The sequence below is a fragment of the Pongo pygmaeus genome, chromosome 15 (assembly GCF_028885625.2).
Source record: "Pongo pygmaeus isolate AG05252 chromosome 15, NHGRI_mPonPyg2-v2.0_pri, whole genome shotgun sequence".
Taxonomy (NCBI): Eukaryota; Metazoa; Chordata; class Mammalia; order Primates; family Hominidae; genus Pongo; species Pongo pygmaeus.
Window position 1 is genome coordinate 37,557,995 of NC_072388.2, and position 24,463 is coordinate 37,582,457.

The 24,463-nt window shown below is 41.2% G+C and overlaps 1 protein-coding gene and 1 pseudogene across 2 annotated transcripts; one reads left to right on the top strand and one right to left on the bottom strand.

Moving 5' to 3' along the window:
• Positions 1-1,391: 1,391 nt before the first annotated feature.
• On the bottom strand, positions 1,392-24,145 carry TRAPPC6B (trafficking protein particle complex subunit 6B). Of its 2 annotated transcripts, XM_054449491.2 has the most exons (6): positions 23,559-24,142; positions 12,993-13,060; positions 11,802-11,919; positions 7,748-7,831; positions 5,313-5,406; positions 1,392-3,948 (listed from the first exon to the last, which is right to left on the bottom strand). In XM_054449491.2, exons 1-6 carry the CDS (start codon positions 23,637-23,639, stop codon positions 3,917-3,919), a joined length of 477 nt encoding a protein of 158 aa, XP_054305466.1. In that variant the 5' UTR covers positions 23,640-24,142; the 3' UTR covers positions 1,392-3,916. The 2 variants fall into 2 exon arrangements, with proteins under 2 accessions (XP_054305466.1, XP_054305467.1); XM_054449492.2 differs by lacking the exon at positions 7,748-7,831 and having other exon boundaries at positions 23,559-24,145.
• LOC134738141 (large ribosomal subunit protein eL8-like) lies at positions 10,278-11,375 on the top strand (annotated as a pseudogene).
• Positions 24,146-24,463: the final 318 nt, after the last annotated feature.

Below are 24,463 nucleotides of genomic sequence, written 5' to 3' on the forward strand. Positions count from 1 at the left end.
ACAAGAGCGAAACTCTGCCTTGGGAGTCTGAGGCAGGAGAATCACTTGAACTCAGGAGGCGGAGGTTGTGGTGAGCTGAGATTGCACCATTACACTCCAGCCTGGCCAACAAGAGCGAAACTCTGCCTTAAAAAAAAAAACAAAACTCTAGATTACTTATACCTGCCATGTGATCAATACAGAGAGGAAAAAAATTACTTATACCAAGCACACTGTAAATGCTATGTAAATCATTGTTATACTGTAGTTTTAAAATGTGTTTTGTCTTTGGTTTTCTTCTTGTTTTTTGGACATGGAGTCTTACTCTGTCACCCAGGCTGGAGTGCAGTGGCATGATCTCGGCTCACTGCAACCTCCACCTCCACGGTTCAAGCGATTCTCCTGCCTCAGCCTCCTGGGTAGCTGGGACTACAGGCATGTGCCACCACACCCAACTAATTTTTGTGTTTTTAGTAGATACAGGGTTTTGCCATGTTGGCCAGGCTCGTCTTGAACTCCTGATCTCAGGTGATCCGCCCACTTTGGCCTCCCAAAGTGTTGGGATTACAGGCGTGAGCCCGGCCTTGTCTTTGTTTTTTTGTTGTTTTTTTCAAATATTTCAAACTAAGGTTGGTTGAATTCTTGGTTGAACCGTCAAGACAGAAACGGCCAAGTGTATATGGCTTGCAAATATTTTCTTCCATCCCTAAGTTGCCTTTTCACTGTCCTTTCTGTGCATCTTTTTAGTTTGATGTAGTCCCACTTGTCTATTTCTGCTTTTGTTGCCTGCTTTTGGTGTCTTATCCAAGAGATCATTGCCAAGACCAACGTTATGAAGCTTTTCCCCTGTTTTCTGCTAGGATTGTATAGTTTCAGATTTTACTTTTAAATCTTCAATCCATTTTAAGTTGATTTCTTTTTTTTTTGGAGACAGAGTCTCACTGTGTCGCCCAGGCTGGAGTGCAGTGGCTCCATCTTGGCTCACTGCAACCTCCGACTCCCGGGTTCAAGCGATTCTCCTGCCTCAGCCTCCCAAGTAGCTGGGACTACAGGCACCCGCCACCACACCCGGCTAATTTTTGTATTTTTTTTAGTAGAGACAGGGTTTCACTATTTGGCCAGGCTGGTCTTGAACTCCTGACCTCATGATCTGCCCCACCTCGGCCTCCCAAAGTGCTGGGATTACAGGCTTGAGCCACCACACCTGGACTTAAGTTGATTTCTATGTACGGCATTAAGGCAACAATCCAATTTCATTCTTTTGTATGTGGATGTCCAGTTTTCCCAACGCTATTTGTTGAAGAGATTTTACTACATTTCTTTGTTTTGTTTTACAATTTTCCTTTATGATTTCCTACATTTGTGTGTTGGAAAGGCCTTCTCCACCACAAAATCACAAAAGTATTATCATATTTTCTTTAGTACTTTATTGTTTTACAAGTGAACCTTTAAGTTTCTCCCCACCTACTCCCACAGAAAAAGGTATATTCAATTGTCCCATACTATTTTTTGAATAACCTAACTCTCCCTTTGTTTCTACTAAGAGAGGTTTCTTTTTGGCTACAAGTAACAATATACATATACCCAAAGTGAATGGAACAATATAAAGAATATCTTACATAACAAAAAGTCCAAAGGTAAAGCAGTTCCCGGATTGGTTAATTCAGAAGTACAATTCAGGTGCTTTCTATCTACATCCCGCTATCCTCAGTTTGAGAGCTTTCATCTCCATACTTGTCCTTTCATGGCCATCAGAAGGCTGTTGCAGATTAGCTTCAAACATCCATATCACATATCTTCACTGAGAAGCAGAAGAGGGATGCCGGCAAATCCCTATCTTGTATCAATTGTTAAGAGCAACAGAAAATTTCTTATTCAAAGCCTTCAGACTTCCTTTGTCTCATTAGCCGAGATTCCATCAAATGATCAAGTAAGCCAATTACCATGATTGGCACAGAATCTAATCAACACTCACCCTCTCTAGGCTAGGGAAGCACCCTATTCCACAGCACAAGGCAGCCATACAGTTTTAGACCAAAAAAAAAGAAAAAAAAAATGGGGCTTTGTCAGCAAGGAAGGGAGAACGAAATGGCTGACGGGTAGGCATATGAACGTCTAACAAACCAACTTATTTGAACCCACCTTTTTCACACACACAATTCCCACACCTGTTTTATTTTGAAGTTCTCTATTGTGTTCTATTTTGATCTACTTCTGTGTCATTAGCTATTCCTGGGTCATTATGACTTTTAATAAACTTTATATATGTATATTTGGTAGGAACTTTCCTAAATTTTTTCAAAATTAAAATTTTTTCCCCAAAACATGTGAGAATTAGGATTGCAGTCATGCATTGCTTAGCAAAGGGGATACATTCTGAGAAATGCATCATCATTAGATTTTAAAATTGTACAATCACAGAGTGTACTTACACAAACCTAGATGGTATGATCTACTATACACCTAAGCTATGGCCTATTGCTCCTAGGCTACAAACCTGTACAGCATATTATTGTAGTGAATACTGTAGGACACTGTAACACAATGGTAAGTACTTGTATATCTAAACATAAAGAAGGTACGGTAAAAACACAGTATTGTAATCTTACAGAACCACTGCCATATATGAGGTCTGTCACTGACTGAAACATCATTATAGGGCACATAACTAGAATTTAATAAATCAAGTTAAACAAATTATCTTTGTAATACTGTACCCTTCCATGAAAGGAAAATGGTATGCTTCTAACTTGAGTTTTCTTTAATGTTCTAAAGTACATTTTTATAGTTTTTATTTTGTGTTTTTAATATAATGTTTGGTTTAGTCAATCTTCTTAATCTGCCATTTCTATGGCAGAGTACCCAGTGAAACATCTTGTTTGGTGTGTCAGTCACCCCCTGCTGCAGAGTTCCCTGTCACACAAATACATGCAAAAGGGTAATAAATAAATGGGAAACAAAGTATAGTTTTAGTAATCAACATGCAAGGTTCTAACAAAAGCTGGAGATAACTGCTTATGCCAGATAATTTAAGTAAGAGAAAGTAAGTAGAAGAGGTGGTAAGAAAGATATATCAAATGAGCACTGACTCCAAACCACTAAGATGATACGGTCCAAAGAATGTCAGAATGACTAATTCAATTATCCAACTCTGCTCAGCTGGAAGAGGAAAGAAGGGAATAAAGATGTTAGACCCTTTACCAGGACTTCCATGCATGGGGAGAGAAGTTGAAAGTCAAAACTATAACAGGAATAAATACAAAAATTCTTTCCAAACATACCTAATATTCTTTGGCCCTAGAGTCAATGAATTCACATTTAAACTAATCTATGTTTCATTTTGATTACATTAATGGAGCTCTGAAGGAATGAAACCTATTAAAGAAAAATTAAATTTATAAACAATTTAGGCAGTCATATATGTATTTATATATACACACATACAATGTATATATGAAATCCTTATACAGGTGTAAACATTCTTAATAAATTATAAGCAATAAAATAAAAAAATTTAGTATGTTTGCTTTTTAAAATAAAACAAATTCATACTTTATCAAAATTTGTTCATTCTTATCACAAATAATTCTGTTGGTACATAATTTTCTCTCATGCTAATTCAACAAACCCTGAGCTTTGTTTCTCCATCTGTGGCTAAATACCTATCACTCTAACCAAATAAAAAGGTTTAAAATAAGGGCCCTACATCTTGGTGTCTGGTTATTTGAAATCAGGTTTTCATTTTGAATAGTTTTGGTTAAGTGTATGTCATGGCAGAATGTCCCTTTATCTCCTTTGATCTGTGTGAAATTGATAAAAATACATGCTTACTCCTGTACAAACGTCGAACAATGTAATTAAATCATCACTACTTGAAATACTTTTACATGAATAATTTATCTCTTTACATTGTTGAAGCCTTGCATTTCAGTATGTTCTACAGCTTCTGTATCATCACCTGAAATTTGCCTAAAAAAAAAAAAAATACGAATAATTCTTTGATTTTAGATACAAAGAAAACAAGTCTAAACATCAATTTTCTGTTCCATATAGGAAATAGTTTCAGTCAAGAAATCTGCTATGTCAAAAACTTTTTCACATTCTTCATAATATTCAATAAAGTCAATTCTATTTTTTCATTTTTTTTTTTTTTTTTAAGATGGAGTCTTGGTCTGTCGCCCAGGCCGGAGTGCAGTGGCATGATCTCAGCTCACTGCAACCTCCACCTCCTGGGTTCAAGTGATTCTCCTGCCTCAGCCTCCTGAGTAGCTGGGACTACAGGCGTCCGTCACCACGCCCAGCTAATTTTTGTATTTTTAGTAGAGACAGGGTTTCACCATATTGGCCAGGCTGATCTCAAACTCCTGACCTCGTGATACGCCCACCTCGGCCTCCCAAAGTGCTGAGCTTACAGGTGTGAGCCACCACGCCCAGCCAGTCAATTCTATTTTTATGGGATGATTATATGGTTTGTGAGTAAGCACTTTTGTTTCTCTTTATGAATCCTACATTTGGGTACAGTATTTCATGGCTAATGATCATTGTAAATTGAAAGGAAATACAATAAAGCTCAAGTCTATTTTTTTCTTGGTTGGTAGCTCTGGTGAAAAGATCTTTAGGGAGGCATTTAGTGATAAAAGAGTATTTGGTTTTACTTAGCTTGATATACTAGATATATCCTAAACAATTGTTTAAAAATAGCATTTTCGGGACGGGCGCGGTGGCTCACGCCTGTAATCTCAGCACTTTGGGAGGCCGAGGCGGATGGATCACAAGGTCAGGAGATCAAGACCATCCTGGCTAACACGGTGAAACCCCGTCTCTACTAAAAATACAAAAAATTAGCTGGGCGTGGTGGCAGGCGACTGTAGTCCCAGCTACTCGGGAGGCTGAGGCAGGAGAATGGCGTGAACCCGGGAGGCAGAGCTTGCAGTGAGCCAAGATCACACCACTGCACTCCAGCCTGGGCAACAGAGCGAGACTCCGTCTCAAAAAAAAAAAAATAGCATTTTCAATGTTCTAAGGAAATTTGCTATCTTAAAATACTGCAGGAGATATTCAAAAGAATATCTTTAAAAAAGTTAAAGTTTGAATAACTTTAGAAAAGTTAAAAATCATCCCTTAAATTGTCTTATAAATTTGGATTTTAGTCCATTATTCAAAAATTACTGAATATGAATATAGTATGCTACATATTACTACACTAAATGTTACATTGATAAAACTAAAATGAAAGTTTCAGCATTTTAAATTTCCTCTAAGTTAAAAAAAAAAAAAACCAGACCTGAAAACAAATTACTAAAACATTTGTAAGAAAAGTGAATTCAACTTACAAGCAGGCATTGAAGACACTTCAGCTGTTACAATACTTTTTATTCCCAAGTTTGATAAGCCACCTCTGATTAAGCCACATGTAAATGCTAAATACTAAAAGGAAAAAAAATTATTAAAAATAGTAAGGATTTACTAAAATAGTAAAGCTATTGATAAATACAACATTACATGATTTATCATCAGTAAGTCATTCCTGTTTAAAAAAAGGATTTTGGAAGAACTGTTCAAATTACTGAAAAATATTGATAGATTTCCCAGCTCCCTGGAAACTAAAGCATGGACGTAGGACTTAAGACTTAAGCTCACCCAATTAAGTACTCCAGTCCAGGACTATGAATCTAGAGTCAGTGACAAAAACAAGCCAGAAACAGATTGGAATTAGTTCTGGAGGCAGTAAAGGTAGTTTGTGTCTACAGTCCATGCTGCCTACAGGATTCTAAGTAGATACATTCTGTGGAGTGACTTGGCTATCTTACTGGCTGCCTTAACCTCCCCTGGTTATTGCCTATTTTTTGAGCTTATCAATTGTGTTAGCTTACAAGCAGAATTCCTTTCCTCTATTTACAACCAAGAATCTTGACTTGTTCAAGACTTATAGCTTGCCACAACAAAGAATTATCTGGTTGAAAGTATCAACAGTTTGGATGTTGAGAAACTCTGTCATATAGAAACACAGAAAGGGAACAGGGCTGAGCTACAAAACCAAAAGTCATGACAAGAACTGCATTGAAAAATTAGCAATTCAGGGAATTTTTGATTACCCACATCTATACTGCATGATGTTCAACATACTACATTATCTATGAATAATATAAAATATTATCTTATAAATAATATACATAAATGGGTACTAATAAGTAAGTAGATGTGAGTCATGAAATTTTAAGCTAGAAGAGGCCTTAGAGATTGTTTATCCCAAGAGTTCTTAATCTGGGAATTTGTGACCCCTATGAAAATAAAAACCATGTATATGTGCGTATTTATGGGGAAAGGTGTTCCAATTCTCAAAGATGTCCATAACTCAAAATAGTTAGAAATCAATGAATTGGTCCAACTTACTCTTTTCACAGCTGAAGAAACCAAGATCCCAAAAAGTTAAGTGAGAACCAGAAATATTAAACTGAGAAGTTAATAAAAAAGAGAAAATATGCCAGGTGCAGCCTGTAACCCCAGCACTTTGGGAGGCTGTAATCCCAGCATTTTCGGAGGCCTTTGTAATCATGTCTGTAATCCCAGCACTTTGGGAGGCTGAGGTGGGCGGATCACGAGGTCAGGAGTTTGAGACTAGCCTCGCCAACATGGTGAAACCCCGTCTCTACTAAAGATACAAAAAATTAGCCAGGCATGGTGGCGCACACCTGTAATCCCAGCTACTCAGGAGGCTGAGGCAGGAGAATCACTTGAACCCAGGAGGCGGAGGTTGCAGCGAGCCGAGACGGCGCCATTGCAGTCCAGCCTGGGCGGCAGGGCGAGACTCCATCCGAAAAAAAAAAAAAAAGAGAAAATATACACATTAACCATAAAAATGTAATTAGAGCCTGGATACCCCCAAAATATAGAAAATAGGCAATCAGGCCGGATGCAGTGGCTCACACCTGTAATCCCAACACATTGGGAGGCCGAGGTGAGGTGATCACTTGAGCCCAGGAGTTCAAGACGAGCCTGGGCAACATCGTGGGATCCCATCTCTAAAAAGTTTTTTTAAAAAATTAGCCAGGCATGGTGGCCCACACCTGCAGTCCTACCTCCTTGGGTGACTGAAGTGGGAGGATCACTTGAGCCCGAGGGGTCAAGGTCAAGATAGGCCGTGATTGCACCACTACACTCCAGCCTGGATGACAGAGCAAGATCTTGTCTTAAAAAAAAAAAAAAAAGAAGTGATCTACCATACATCTACATTTCACTGTTATTTAGTTAGAGTGTTTCTTTTTTTTTTTTTTTGAGATGGAGTTTCGCTCTTGTATCCCAGGCTGGAGTGCAATGATGGCACGATCTCAGCTCACTGCAACTTCTGCCTCCCGGGTTCAAGTGATTCTCCTGCCTCAGCCTCCCGAATAGCTGGGATTGCAGGCACTCGCCACAACACTCAGCTAATTTTCATATTTTTAGTAGAGACAGGGTTTCACCATGTTGGCCGAGCTGGTCTTGAACGCTTGACCTCAGGTAATCCACCTGCCTTGGCCTCCCAAAGTGCTGGGATTACAGGCGTGAGCCATAGCACCTGGCCAGTGTTTCTTTAACTGGTCACTCTATGACTATTTAGCTACAGTTTAGTGTTATTGTAACATGTCTCTCATTTCATAGAAAACTCTTTAAACAAAAAAGAACACCTTAAAACATATTTTTAATTCAATAGTTTGTTATGATTAGCATTGTACTTTTCCCTGTAGTCCTACTATTAACAGAAACCCCAACCTTCTATTCCATTAAATACCTTAGATGCATGTTCTAAATACTGTTTTCCTGCAGACATCTGAGTAAGCAGGCGAAATTTGTTGTCCTGAAGTACATAGATGCCCTGTTCCAAAAATAGAAAAAACATCCAAAGTCAATGTAGCTAGCAGTCCTTAAAATTATTTTATTCTTATGAAACAATTTAAGTGTTTTTTAAAATTATTAAAAGTCTCCTTCCCATTGGCCAAGTTTTCTTTTTCTGTTCTTTGGAGACAGGGTCTCCTCTGTCGCCCAGGGTAGAATGCAGTGGCACAATTACACCTCACTGCAGCCTCCAACTCCCAGACTCAATTGATCCTCCCACCGCAGGCTCCCAAGTAGCTGGACTACAGGCGTGCATCACCACGCCCTGCTAATTTTTATATTTCTTGTACAGATGGGGTTTCGCCATGTTGCCCAGGCTGGTCTCAAACTCCTGGGCTCAAGCAATCTGCCCACCTTGACCTCCCAAAGTGCTGGGATTATAGGCATGAGCCCACGTGCCCCGCCTGGTCAAATTTTGTTTAAATGAAGGAGTTTTGCAATGTTCAAGCTGAAGAGTTGCGAGTTCAGTATTTTCACAACACTAATATCTACTGAACGGTTTTATACACTGAAGACAAAAAGACTATATGAGACATAGTCCCTATCCTTAAAAACTTATAGTCTAGTACAATGGAATCATTAATATACGTCCACATGAAATAAGCTGTTTGTTTGTATATTTATTTAGACATGAGCTCTCACTCTGTTGCCTAGGCTGGAGTGTGGTGGTGCAATCACAGCTCACTGCACCCTCAGACACCTGGGTGTTTAGCAATTCTCTTGCCTCAGCCTCCCAAGTAGCTGGGACCACAGGCACACGCCACCACACCTGACTAGTTTTATTAATTTTTTGTAGAAAGGGGGTCTCCCTATGTTGCCTAGGCTGGTCTTGAACTCCAGGGCTCAAGTAATCCTCCTGCCTCAGCCTCCCAAAGTGCTGAAATTACATGTATGAGTCACCACACCCGACCTAATTTTTATTTTTATTTATTTATTTTTTTGAGAGAGTTTCACTCTTGTTGCCCAGGCTGGAGTGCAATGGCTCGATCTCAGCTCACCGCAACCTCCGCCTCCCAGGTTCAAGCGATTCTCCTGCCTCAGCCTCCCAAGTAGCTGGGATTACAGGCATGCGCCACTACGCCCAGCTAATTTTGTATTTTTAGTAAAGACGGGGTTTCTCCATGTTGGCAGGGCTGGTCTTGAACTCCCAACCTCAGGTGATCCACCCGCCTCGGCCCCCTGAAGTGCTGGGATTACAGGTGTGAGCCACCGCACCCGGATTTATTTGTTTACTTGAGACAGAGTCTTGCTCTGTCGCCCAGGCTGGAGTGCAGTGGTGTGATCTAGGCTCACTGCAACCTCTGCCTCCCGGGTTCAAGCAATTCTCCTTCCTCAGCCTCCCGAGTGGCTGGGACTATAAGCGTGCGCCACTATGCCTGGCTAATTTTTGTATTTTTAGTAGAGACAGGGTTTCACCACGTTGGCCAGGCTGGTCTCAAACTCCTGACCTCAGGTGATCTGCCCACCTCAGCCTCCCAAAGTGCTGGGATTACAGGGGTGAGCCACCGCGCCCAGCTTTATTTTTTTAAGAGACAGAATTTCGCTGTTATCCAGGCAAAAGTGTAGTAGCTCACTGCATCCTTGAACTCCTCCCATGTAACTGAAACCTCAGGCACATACCAATACGCCTGGTGAAATTTTTTTTTAAGTTTTTTGTAGAAATAGGTTCTTACTGTGTTGCTCAGGCTGGTCTCCAACTCCTGAGCTCAAGCAATCCTTCTGCCTCAGCCTCCCAAAATGCTGCGATTCTAAGCATGAGCCACCATGTCCAGCCAGCTGATATATATTAGTAAATCATGTCTAGAGAGTAAAAAAATCATAGTCATTTCTTCCTATTAGCATTTCCAGTAATTCCAACCTAAAGTTGGTACAAAATGAATTCTAGGCCGGCACAGTGGCTCACACCTGTAATCCCAGCACTCTGGGAGGCCAAGGCAGGAGGATCCATTGAGCCCAAGAGTTTGAGACCAGTCTGGACAACATAGTGAGACACTGTCTCTAATTAAAAATAAATAAATAAATGAATTATCCTATTGAGAGTACCAGATACATTTCTTTAATTTTTTACTTAATCAAAATTCCAAATCTACTGTAAGTATTTCCTTGAAGCTCATAAAATAAAATCGAATGAAGCTGGGAGTGGTGGTGCACGCCTATAATCCCAGCTATGCAAGAGGCTGAGGCCAAAGAATTACTTGAGTCCAGGAGCTCGAGACTAGTCTGGGCAACAAAGCGAGCCTCTGTCTCCCTTTTAAAATTTTAATAAATACATAGTTTTCTATGTAATCTATTAATTTTGTAGTAAGAAAATCTTTTAAGAGTAGAAAACATGACAGTAGTAATAATCCAGGAGTTATTTAAGAGTAAAATGCTCTATAAATTAGACCTTAGAAATGACTATAAAGAATCTCTTCCTGCCACCCAAGATGCCAAAAGGAAAGGCCAAGGGGAAGGAGGTGGCTCTGGCCCTTGCTGTCATGAAGAAACAGGAGGCCAAGAAAGTGGTGAATCCTGGTCAGGCGTGGTGGCTCATGTCTGTACTCCCAGCACACTGGGAGGCCGAGACAAGCGGATCACTTGAGGTCAGGAGTTCCAGACCAGCCTGGCCAGCACGGTGAAACCCCACCTCTACTAAAAATACAAAAATTAGCTGGAGTGGTGGCACATGCCTGTAGTCCCAGCTACCTGGGAGCCTGAGGCAGAATGGCTTGAACCCAGGAGGCGGAGGTTGCAGTGAGCCGAGATCACACCATTGCACTCTAGCCTGGGCAATAGAGCAAGACTCCATCTCAAAAAAAAAAGAAAGTGGTGAATCCCCTGTTTGAGAAAAGGCCTAAGAATTCTGGCATTGGACAGGACATCCACCCAAAATGGACCTCACTCGCTTTGTGAAATGGCCCCGCTATATCAGGTTGCAGTGGCACAAAGCCATCCTCTGTAAGCAGCCGAAAGTGCCTCCTACAATTAACCAGTTCACCCAGGCCCTGCACCGCCAAATAGCTACTTAGCTGCTTAAGCTGGCCCACAAGTACAGACCAAAGACAAAGCAAGAAAATAAGCAGAGGCTATTGGTCCGGGCTGAAAAGAAAGCTGCAGGCAAAGGGGATGTCCCCACTAAGAGACCACTTGTCCTCCGAGCAGGAGTTAACACCATCTCCACCTTGGAGGAGAACAAGAAGGCTCAGCTGGTAGTGACTGCACACTATGTGGATCCCATCAAGGTGGCTGTCTTCCTGCCTGCCTTGTGTCATAAAATGGGGGTCCCTTACCACATTATCAAGGGGAAGGCAAGACTGGGACGTCTAATCCACAAGAAGACCCGAACCACTGTTGCCTTTACACAGATTAACTCGAAGGACAATGGAGCTTAGGTTCAGCTGGTGGAAGCTATCAGAACCAATTACAACAGACACAATGAAATTCGCTGTCACTGGGGAGGCAATGTCCTGGGTCTCAAGTCTGTGGCTTGAATTGCCAAGCAGGAAACGGCAAAGGCTAAAGAACTTGGCACCAAACTGGGTTAAATGTACACTGTTGAGTTTTCTGTATATAAAAATAATTAAAATAATCCAAATTCTTCTTCTTCAAAAAAAGAAATGACTCTAAAGACATAAAGGTGATATATTTGTGGTTCTACATATTATTATCACTAATTAACAGTAACTAAGGAACCAAATACTAAAAGCTATTCTCATCCTGACTTTTGCTACTTTAAAAAACTTAACATAGCATATAATTGGGTGAAAGGAACAGCTGTCATTACTGATAACTGTCCCTTTGTCTTTATTCAGTTCACACTATTAGAAGAAAAAAACTAATAACTTATTAATAACATAAAAATATTCCAAAGTTAACCAGAAATCACTTTAGGTTTTAAATAAGTCACTAAAATATGATATTTATATTAAGTTAAAGGACTTTAAAATATAGGCCTTAATTAATTTAATTACCTGATGATTTGTCCTTAGATTGTCGATTTGTTTCTTGAATACCGTAGTCCAAAAATCTTTACAAATGAACTTCATGATATCTAACTCATCCTTGAACCTTGCAGTATCTTTTGTAAACCTAAAAAGATCAACTAGAAGTAATACAGTATTTATCCTCCAAAAAAAGCAAGAGGGACTAATTATTAACTAATTTCCAAATGCCAGAACAGCACTGAACATTTATTGGGTTTTTTTATTTTAATTTTTTTGAGACAGGGTCCGGCTCTGTCACCCAGGTTAGAATGCAATAGCATGATCTCGACTCACTGCAATGTCTACCTCCCCCCCAGGCTCAAGCTATCCTCCCACCTCAGCCTCCCTAGCAGCTGAGACCACAGGCACATGTCACCATGCCCAGCTAATCTGTATAGTTTTGTAGAGACAGGATCCCACTTTGTTACCCTGGCTGGTCTCAAACTCCTGAGCTCAAGAGATTCTCCCACCTTGGCCTCCCAAAGTGCTGGGATTACAGGCATGAGCCACCACACCTGGCTGAACATTTATTAACACTAATAAAGTCATAAACACCAGGCAACATGATCCTATCTCAATGGATTCACATTATGTTATATAAATTATGAGGCCTCAAATTAGTCTAACATTATAGCCAAAATTTCAGGTGCAATGCATTCTAGCACATCAAAAAAACCACAAAAGAACAAAGAGCTGAGCATTATCATGACATTGTTATATAAAATATACTCAGTTTAACTATTCAGGTAGTGAGAAAGAAATACTAAAAAGAACTGATTTATAAGTTCAAAGATAATTACACGCATAAACATAGACTACAGTTATTTCAATCCTATGTACTTAAAATTCTATGCAGGTTAAAGAACCTAGTAGACCTTAAGTTGAAAATGCAGTAAGATTTTAGATAGTTGCTGCAATAGCTTCAGGAAGAAAGTCTAAAATAGCTTCGGGAAGAAAGTCTAAAATATATAAAATATAGGTTTTCTTTAAACATTAAAATAAAATTTGAATAAACGAGTTAAATGGCATTGGATCTAAAAAGAAATTTTAATTTTTGAAGTAAAGAGAAGAAATAACATTCAGGAATTAAAATATCTCAAGTTTTATGCAATCTTTTGAAATAGATCATCTTTGTTTATAACCTACCTGCAAGAAAATTTTCAAATCCAACCTGCTCACCTTTCTATCAATCCTTGTCCCACTCGAAACCCCATGTTTTCCAGCTTAGTAATACATCGTCCATTTTCCTATTTTAAAAAACAATAGTTTTAAATACTTTTAGAATGTTACTAGGATGTTAGTATTCAGAAATTGTTTTACAAGATTGGTTAAAAATATTAATGTAAACACTTATTTGGTTAAAAATATTAATGTAAACATTTATACTTTTTTCCCTGAAACAGTTTAAGAAAAAGTGAATTATAAGGTTGCTTTTATTTTACTTTACTTTCACTTACTTTACTTTTTACTTTTTTTTTGATAAACAAGTTAATTCATAATTTAGTCAACATATACATAATTAACCTAAAAACTTCAATAGAAGGATACATTTTTAAAATTTATTTTGAGATGGAATCTCGCTCTGTCATCCAGGCTGCAGTACAATGGGGCCATCTCGGCTCACTGCAACCTCCACCTTACAGGGTTCAAGTGATTCTCCTGCCTCAGGTTCCCAAGTAGCTGGAATTATAAGCACCCACCACTATGCCTGGCTAATTTTTGTATTTTTAGTAGAGAAAATACAAAAATACAAAATGTTGGCCATGCTGGTCTCAAACTCCTGACCTCAAGCAATTCACCTGCCTTGGCCTCCCAAAGTGCGGGGATTACAGGCGTGAGCCACCGCTCCCAGACAGAAAGATACATTTTAAAACCACTTGGAAGGCCATCTCTATAGAAGTGATTTTCCCAGGATAGTAACCAGATGTAACCTAACCCAACATCATCTTAACTGGCAGAGGTTCAATGGGTTGAAGCTTTGTGCTCCTCCCTGACACCAAGTTTTTTAATACAAACAAACCCCTGAAGGCACGGTGGCTCATGCCTGTAATCCCAGCACTTTAGGAGGCCAAGGCAGGAGCATCACTTGAGCTCAATGGCTCAAGACCAGCCTAGGCAACATAGCAAGACCACATCTCTACTAAAAATAAAAATAAAATAGCTGGGCATGGTAGCATGTGCCACTTTGGAGGCTGATGCGGGTGGACTGCTTGAGTCCAGGAAGCTGAGGCTGCACTGAGCCATGATCATGTCAGTTGAAGCTGCAGTGAGCCATGATCATGTCATTGCACTCCAGCCTGGGCAACAGGTTGAGCAAGGGACCCTGTGAAAGAAAGAAAAAAGAAAAGAAGAGAAGAGAAAAGAAAAGAAGAGGGGAGGGGACGGGAGGGAAGGGAAGGGAGAAAGAGAGAGAGAGACAGAAAGAGAGTGAAAAGAGAAAGAAAATAATTTCACTATTGTTTTCTCTCAGAAGAGGAGAAAAATCCAACCTACTTATGAGACCAACCACAACACAATGAAAAGTTGTACTAACTACTTCAGAATATTAGTAACAGCTGATGTTGGTACGAATAACTGGTATTTATTCTAGAGTTCTTATAAATAAAATCCCACAGTTAGCATTTGCATTATCAGCTAGAGGGTTAGTTAACACGTAGTAGAATGAGGACTTATGCAAGGTGTAATACACATAACATTTTACTACTATGAAAACAAATGCAGTCCAGTTAGGAGAAAACCAAGTGGATTCTAAGTTACACACACCTTGATGACAAGACTCCCCACCATTTGTGAATGTAAAACAATTAATTTTTGAATGTTTACACTACAATATTTAAAATAGCTATTATAAATGCACACAATGTATTCCATGCTAGGTTTTTGTTTCTTTGTTTAAGGAAACTGTAAGTTATACTGTGGTTAAGGCTTGTATCTTCACCCTTGAAAAGGCCCACATTCTCTCACAGTAATGTATGGTCAGACTTAGCCCCAAATGTTAAACACTTGGATCAAGTCATAACCAGTTATATTGCAAAAGGAACTTATACACATTTATTTATCAACTCTAGTTCCTTAATAGCTACCTAACAAGTCATTAACATACAGAAACATGAATCATGAGAACCAAGAAATGTCACCCATCCCTTCTGCGTATTAGCAACTTGTCACTCCTGAGCAACAGTGTTTACATCACTGAGGTCTATGAACAGTCACTTTTCACATTCATCCCAAAAGATGGAATGACTTAAGCACAAATGCAACATATTATAAATAATTTCTCACCAAAAAGTCACAAATTAAACCAAAGTATTTTACAGAATTTTATAAAATGCCTTAAAATCTGCCTTCACTTAAGCTCGCTCTCTCCGTGTCTGGCGAACCAATTGGATGTCTTTGGGCATGAGAGCCAACTCTCTTACCGTAGATGGCACGCAAATTAGCATCTTCAAACCAACCCACCAGGTACACTTCACTAGCCTCCTGCAGCACCCCAGTGACTGTGCTCTGAAACCTCAAGTTGGTTTTCAAATCCTGGGTGATCTCTCTCACCAACCTCTGGAAAGGCAGCTTCCAGATGAGAAGCTAGGTCAATTTCTGGTATTGAGAATCTCTAGAAGTGCCACAGTCCCAGGCCCGTAGCGATGAGGTTTCTTCACCAGACTGGTAGAGGGGACACTTTTTTTCTGGCAGCGTTAATAACCTGCTGTTAGGAGGAGGGGTTCCCACCAGTGGATTTACAAGCAGTTGTCTTGGCTTGGGCCATTTGCTTCTACCTAACGTCAAAGTTTTAGGTCACTTCTTCGATTGCCACACTGCTTCTGCTCCCAAGGAAAAACCGCAGTGTCCAAGCAAAGAACAGACATTCCTCCAAAAAGGACCAAACTGCTATTTACTTATTTATTTGACAGGTCTTGCTCTGTCGCCCAGGCTGCAGTGCACTGGCAAGATCATGGTTCATTGAAGCTTTAAATTCCTGGGCTCAAGCAATCCTCCCACCTCAGTCTCCCAAGTAGCTAGGATTACAGGCACATCACCATGCCGGGCTATTTTCTTTTTTTTTAAGAGATGGGGTCTCACTCTGTTACCCAGGCTGGTCTCAAAGTCCTGACCTCAAGATATCCTCCTGGCTTGGCCTCCCAAAGCAGTGGGACTACAGGTGTGAGCCACTGCACCTGGCAAGTACTAATCATTTTCACAAGGCAATAGGATAAACAGGGAACTACTGCTTATAATTGATTTTCAGAAATCAAATCCTCTTACTAATTACTCCTCATCTCCCTTTTATCCCCATTTCAATCATTCTTCTCTCCTAGGTTATAAAACCTGGTATCACCTTTGATGTTTTTCCCTGAGTCATTTGTTTTCTGCTCTAAGTTCTATTGTTCCTTGCTTCAGAATGTCTCAGAATCATCCAGGCTTCCCAGTTCTCAGTGTCTTAGCTGATTATCACACTTTGCCTTAAATCATGAGATTGCTTTGCTCTTCCTTTGACAATCTCATTCAATCTTAAGGCTTGAAATACTACCTCTATGCTGAACACATCCAAATCCTATGGATGACTGATGGACTGTCCTCTACAATCCAGACCCCATACCTCTCTGGCTTCAACCTTCTGCAGACTCACTCTGCCCCGTCCCTTAAACATGCCAGGCACATTCCAGGGGCTTTTGCATCAACTCTTCCTCCAGATATTCACACAACCAACTCCCTCACTTCCTTTGAGTCTACTCTCATGTCACCATCTTAGGCCCATTTTAACCATCTTCTTTAAAAGTGCAACATCATACCTCTTTGGCAACTCTCCATCCTAGTGATTTTAAAAATGTGTTGGCTGGGTGTGGTGGCTCACACCTGTAATCCCAGCATTTGGAAGGCTGAGGCGGGTGGATCACGAAGTCAGGAGATCAAGACCATCCTGGCTAACACAGCGAAAACTCATCTCTACTAAAAATACAAAAAATTAGCCGGGCATGGTGGCACATACCTGTAGTCCTAGCTACTCAGAAGGCTGAGGCAGGAGAATCGCTTGAACCCAGGAGGCAGGGATTGCAGTGAGCCGAGATCGTGCTACTGCACTCCAGTCTGGGTGACAGGGCGAGATTCCGTCACCAAAAAAAAAAAAAAAAGACCGGCAACATCAGCATCACATGGGAACTTGCAAATTCTCCAGTCCCACTCCCAACTTACTTAATCAGAAACTCTGGGTATGGGGCCACTAATCAGCTTTAACAAGCTTTCTAAAAATTGATTTTGATGCTCAGTCCCACTTCCTTGCTTAATCTGTCTCCACAGAATTTCTTTCACCATTTAATATACTATACATCTTACTATTTTATATTGCCCATGTGCCCCTTGCTCCCCTCTCTGCTAAAATAAAGCTTCAAAAAGGCAGGGATTTTTGTATATTCTGAAGGCTGTTTGTCTCCCACTAAGGAAACTATAGGGCTTATTATTTGCTAAACTTTCTTCTAAGGAACCATGCACTCTGCTTATGGTGCTGTGACTACTAAATCTGCATTTCTAGTACAGACTTTATTGGGCATAGACATCTAGTGGTCCCACAGGACCTTCGAAGTATGCATATTCAACATGATATTCATTTTATTAATCTCTTCAGCCTGCTCTGCCTCCAAAATTTCCTAACTTCATTAATGGCACCACCATTCACCTAGTTACTCCAACCAGAAAACTTCCATTTTCTTCACCCCTGTGCTCCCAACCCCCACATACACTGTAGTCCGGTGGAGCCTACCTTTTACAAGCTTTTCAAAATTCATCTTCTCTCTCTACCCTTACTTCTTAAGTAAAGCCTTATCATTTCTCTCCTGGTTTTTAGCTATAGCCTTCCAACTGGTCTTGTCTCATTTTTTCCTACTTTGTGTCATCTTCTATATTTCTGGTAGTATAACTTCTACTAAAGTAGATTTCTAAAAAAAAAATCATGTTATTCTCGGCCAGGCATGGTAGCTCACACCTGTAATCCTAGCATTTTGGGAGGCCGAGGCAGGCGGATTACCTGAGGTCGGGAGTTCGAGACCAGCCTGACCGACATGGAAAAACCCCATCTCTACTAAAAACACAAAACATTAGCTGGGCATGGTGGCGCATGCCTGTAATCCCAGCTACTCGGGAGGCTGAGGCAGGAGAATTGCTTGAACCCAGGAGGCGGAGGTTGCAGTGAGCCAAGATCACTCCATTGCATTCCAGCCTGCGCAATAACAGCAAAATTCTGTCTAAAAAAAAAAATCATGTTATTCTCTACTGGAATTTCAGCACCCGCTCAACTTTCTTCAAAATAAAGTCCAGGCCTGATGTAGTGGCTCACGCCTGTAAATCCCAGTACATTGGGAGGCCAAGGATTGCCTGAGCTTAGGAGTTCAAGGGCAGCCTGGGCAACATAGCGAAACCTCATCTCTAAAAAAAATACAAAAATTAGGTGAGCATGGTGGCATGCACCTATAGTCCCAGCTACTTGGGAAGCTGAGGTAGGAGGATGGCTTGAGTACAGGAGGCACAGGTTGCAGTGAGCCAAGATCCAGCCACTGCACTCTATCTAGACCGGGCAACAGAGCGAGATCCTGTCTCAAAACAAACCAACAAACAAACAAAAAATAAAGTCCAAGCTCCTTAGCATGGCATCATGGTATGTCCTTTCCTTAAAGACTCCTGGCTAGTTAACCAAATTCACAAACATCCTTCCCTTTTACTACTCTGAAATTTCTGCAACTCCAGAGTGCCATGTTCTTTTCTGTCTCCCTGCCTTTGTATGTGCTATTCCCTAGACTTCACATTCTTTTTTTTTTTTTTTTTTTTTGGAGACGGAGTCTCACTCAGTCGCCCAGGCTGGATGGAGTGCAGTGGTGTGATCTTGGCTCACTGCAAGCTCCACCTCCCGGGTTCACACCTCAGCCTCCTGAGTAGCTGGGACTACAGGCGCCCGCCACCACGCCTGGCTAATTTTTTGTCTTTTTAGTAGAGATGGGGTTTCACCGTGTTAGCCAGGACGGTCTCGATCTCCTGACGTTGTGATCTGCCCGCCTTGGCCTCTCAAAGTGCTGGGATTACAGGCGTGAGCCACCGCGCCCGGCCTTCACATTCTTTAAATTCTGCTCAAGTATTACATTCCCCCAGATGCCTTCCCTGAAACTTCCTTAGGCCCTATGCTGTCATAAAACTCTGTACATACATCTATTACTGTACGTATCACTATCTTCGGATTTTCTGCTATTCTCCACACTTCTTCTCGAACATGCTTAGGATGAGGCCAGGCGCAGTGCTCATGCCTATAATCCCAGCACTGTAGGAGGCTGAGGCAGGAGGGTCACTTGAGACTAGGAGTCTGAGACCAGCCTGAGCAACATAGCAAGACTCTGTTTCTACAAAAAAATTTTTTTAAATTAGCTGGACATGGTAGCATGCCCATAGCCCTAGCTATTCGAGAGGCTGATGTCGGAGGATCACTTAAGCCCAGGAGGTCAAGGCTGCAGTAAGCCAAAGTCCCAACACTGCATTCCAGCCTGCATGACAGAGCAAGACCTTGTCTCTCTCGCTCTCTTTTTTCTTTTTTGAGATGGAGTCTTGCTCTGTCGCCCAGGTTGGAGTGCAGGGGCACAATCTCGGTTCAATGCAACCTCCGCCTCCTGGGTTCAAGTGATTCTTCTGCCTCAGCCTCCCGAGTAGCTGGGACTACAAGTGCGCACCACCATGCCCAGCTATTTTTTGTATTTTTAGTAGAGACAGAGTTTCACCATGTTGGCCTGGCTGGCCTGGAACTCCTGTCCTTGTGACCTGCCTGCCTTGGCCTCCCAAAGTGCTAGGATTACAGGCCTGAGCCACCGTGTCCAGCTTCTTTTTTTTTTAGAGACACTGTTTCACTATGTTGCCCGGGTTGGTTCCAACTCCTGGGCTCAAGTAATTCTCCCACCTCAGCCTCCCAAAGTGCTGGGATTACAGGTGTGAGCCACCACACTAACCCAGAGACTTGTCTCTTAAAAAAACAACAACAACAAGTTCATCTAGAATAAGTGTCTGTAAATCATGATGCTCCTTTTGGAATAACCTGCTGTCTGGAGAATCAACTGGGAACATATTTATTAGCAGGAACTATTGAAACCACCTTTGCAAAGATTGTAACAGTAAGAAAATCATGACTGTAAAAGAGATCTCACCTAATCAACTCCATCTTGCCTTTAACCTCCAAACTGCCCTTGGTCATTCCTGGATGCAGCCCAAGCTAACTTTGGGAGAAATTTAGTTTATAGTGTAACCTTAAAACAAGAATGATAATACCCCTTCCCAAAACTAAATAACCTTTGCAAAACTAATGAAAGACTATAAGGTTAGGATTATGAGAGGGGCCTGAATTCTGCTAAAATGTAGGTAGTTAAATGATAACCAGACATTATTCTAGAAGTCACAGATTTGTAACTTCCCCAATTACTCCTGTAAATAATATCACTATTGCAGAACCTAAAAAAGGCCTTTTGAGATGTCTTTTCAGTTGCATGTCGGATGACTCCAACTGGTCCTCTGGCCCCCACTTCTGTAACTGCATCCCCAACCAACCAGCAGCACTCATTCTCCAGCTCCCAGCCTACCAAACTATCCTTGATAAACCCTAGACTCTGCATGTTTGGGGAGGCTGATTTGAGCAATAATAAAACTCTGCTCTCCCATTTAGCAGCTCTACATAAACTCCTTATTGCAATTCGCCTGTCTTGATAGATCAGCTCTACCTGGGCAGCGGGGAAGAAGAACCCATTGGGCAGTTACAATATGCTTATATGCAGACACTCTCAAATCCTATGATCACATGAGCTTTTGAATTAAGCCCTACTACTTAATCTTGCTACTTGTTCATGCACTTTTGAGTAGGCACCAAATTTTTAAGAAAAATTCAACTTAAGAACATTTTATCCATTAGCCTTTCAAAATCCATTCACCATAAATTGATAAATGCCCAATTAGTCCATTTTAAGAGAACTCTTCTTTAAGCACAGTTTGAAAAACCTTGATTTGGAGGGTTAGAACACTGTTTCTTTCTTTTATCTCACCTCAAATCTTATGGAAGTTTATTTTGCTATACTGAAAATTTATAAAACTTTATTTCATTTAAAAAAACTTTTCATAACAACAACAAAAGACACATAATCCTGTCAGAGAGAAATGGATTTTATAGGTCTTTTTGGACATAAACAACATGGTTTTTACAGATCTCTTTGTCTGAAAAAAATCTCTAAAAATCACCTCTGGATGACAGGATTATGTCTCTTTTACATTTTTCATGATGAAAAATTTCAAGCACACTCAAAGTATGGACACTAATGTGAACCCTCATATACCTGTATTTCAGTATGGGTTCTGATTATGAAAACTACCACATAACTGTTATTTATATAATTTTTGCTTATTATGTACTTTCAATTTTCCCCCCATCATAAATACATTGCAGTAGAAAAAGAAAGTTATTTTTAGCTTAAATGATTCAAAACTATGAACTTCCTTTCTCTTGTATGGTTAGTCCATCTCTTAAAATTATCAGGCCTGAGTAGAACAGCTCTGTTCATTTTACTTAGGATTAACCCACTGGAAAAAAAAAAAAAAAGTATTTTAAAAAGAAGAAAAAATATTATTCTAGACAAGAGTCAGAAAAGGGCCAGGCGCAGTGGCTTACGCTTGTAATCCCAGCACTTTGGGAGGCCAAGGCGGGTAGATCACCTGAGGTCAGAAGCTCAAGAACAGCCTGGTCAACAGGGTGAAACTCCGTCTCTACTAAAAATACAAAAAAATTAGTCAGGCATGGTGGCCAGCACCTGTAATTCCAGATACTCAGGAGGCTGAAGCAGGAGAATCGCCTGAACCCAGGAGGCGGAGCCTGCAGTGAGCTGAGATCACACCACTGCACTCCAGCCTGGGAGTCAAGAGCAAAACTCCACCTAAAAAAAAAAAAAAGAGAGAAGAGGAAAGGTAAGAAGGGAGGGGAGAATGAAGAGAACTGAATACACAAGTGGTTTGGGGGGATCGGGGGTTTATGATAAAAAAGTAAAAGGGGTGTGTTAACTGTTCTAGAGGGAAAAGGAAGGCTAGCTTTGCACAAACAGTAAACATTGATGTCAACAATAAAGTCAGAAGTTTGTAACTTGAAAAAAATCTCTATTATAGATGGGTCATTTGAATAAGAATAGAATTTGCTTCATTTCCAATAACCTTCCAAATGTATTCTGCCTATCCTTCTTGTGCAAACTGGCAGTACCTTTTTTTGGATGTCTTACAGGCACCTCAAAAGTTCAACCTGCCCCGAAATAACTCATTATCTTACCTCCTTATTTTCTTCTTCTCCTTTATTCCCTTTTCTGATTAATAGTACCACCATCCAACTCAGCTGCTGAAGCTAAAAACCTGACGATAATTTTCAACTCCCACTCCCATCCTTAAAGAAGGCCTACAGAATTCCACTTTCTACCTTTCAAATCTGTTATCTCCTTTTCTCACTATCCCTGTCTTAATTCAGATCGTCATCTCCTCCTGCAGTGACTCCCGTAATAAAGGATTTTCCCCCTACAAGGATCTTCCCTCTCTAGCCCAAACACTGGATTACTTTTCTAAAATGCAAATGGTCCACATCATTCCCTTCCTTAAAAATATTCCCTTGAAAAGATCCAAATTCTTTAATTACACAAAGCTTTCTAACTTCACCTCTCAATTCTTCTCACTCTCTATTCAGTCTGGTCACAAAGAAATGCTTAAGTGTATTCAAATCCACCACTCTTTCATACCTCTACCTCTTTATCTTTGCCTAGGATACATTTCCTATCCCCACTCTCCACTCATTTTTTATCAATAGCATTAAACAAAGGGCTCCTGACTTGAGCATGACTTTGGAGTATTTCTAAAATCTGTTACAACTCCATGATTCTACCAGTCAATACTCAGTGTTAACTATTCATTAAATCACTATTCCCTAAATACTGTGAGGCAGGAGTATTATTTTATTTTATTTATCTAGCAGTGTCAGCAGTGACAGGCCCACAATGATTGAATAAGGACTCCCACATATTAGAAGTAACCGCTACATACTATCACATTTCGGAATAAATTAGATTAAAAAAAAGTAATCTCTACAAGGATGGGGCCATTGTTTTATTCACTACTACATCCCTGGCGCCTAGAAATCGCTCTGACATAAGGGCACTAAATAAATACTTTCTGAAATAATTAATTTAAATTATGTTCCCTAATTATCCTAACGCCTGCAAACTTTCCCTTGCAAACTCAACCTTCATTAGGCTTCAGTTCTCAAGTTGTGTGGAGTTGTACTGAGCATTAGGAACGAGGAAGGAGGGACAGGCTTCTCAGGTCGGGACAGGTCTGTCCAGTGCATGGCTCAAGTGCTGGAAGCGCCAGCAAAACTAAGTAGGGGTGCCAAAATCAGCTCTGCAGTTAACCCTCTCGTAAATAATGGCAGGGACAACACTAAAAGTACCAAAATCTGTGACGTGCAAGACAAACGAACGGGCATAGACAAAAAGGAATCAAATAGAAGATACGAAAGAGAAAACGACGAAAGATGACGGTTCAAAGGAGACAACTGACAGGTTCTAGGGTTTAGGACACCTGGAGGTGGACCATTTTGTGTACACCTCGGGAGGCGTCGGGTGGCGATGGGACAGGGGTTGAAGGAAAGCACTGAGGGGAAACAAGGTGTGTCACCGCAAAAGGACCTCAAGGGCGTGTGGCAGCACTCACCACCTCCCCCTGCTCCGCGGACTTGTACACTCCAGACACCATCTCGTTATGGAGAAGCAAAAACAACGCCTCATCCGCCATTTCCTGCTAATTCTTCCAAGCTTCGAGTTTTGGCTCCCGTTTGAGCTGGTCTGGGGGTTCCAGCTCGCGCCTGAGAGACTTGGCCGGCGCCGCGGCTCCGTCAGGCCGCCATTCTGTCCCTGTGGCTAAGAGACCGAGGTATTCACACGGCTTCCCAAAGGCTGGTACTCAAATCAGTCTGGTACTGGAGAGAGCCCACACTTCGGGGCTACCAAGTCCTAGGGCCGAACGAAAGTCTGACGGGAGATCTAACCAAAACCAACCAGCTGAGATGCGATCCGGCCGCTGGGCGGGGGCGAAAAAAACAACTTCCGGTCCCCTCTACCCCGGCATTCGGCCAGTTCTATGATCACTGAGTTCCTCTCTCCCAAGCCCGGAGAGGCCAGCCCCCAGATAGGAAGAAGGTTCCCCTCCCACCACGATGTCGGGGGCAGAGCAAGATAAAATAAGACCTAAAGCTCCCGCCTGGCCCGGGCGCGGTGGCTCACGCCTGTAATCCCAGCACTTTGGGTGGTGGAGGCGGGTGGATCACATGAGATCGGAAGTTCGGACCAGCCTGAGAAACCCTGTCTCTACTAAAAGTACAAAATTAGCGGGGCCTGGTGGCGCGTGCCTGTAATCCCAGCTACTCGGGAGTCGGAGGTTGCGGTGAGCTGAGATCGCGCCACTGCACTCCAGCCTGGGCAACAAGAGTGAAACTCCGTCTCAAAAAAAAAAAGAGCGCTCTCGCGGCCACCTCCTTGTTAATTAGCAATAGAAGTTAAAAAAATTCACAAGAATTTCTTTTGGCTTCATCAAAAGCATCCACTTCCTGCCATATGTTC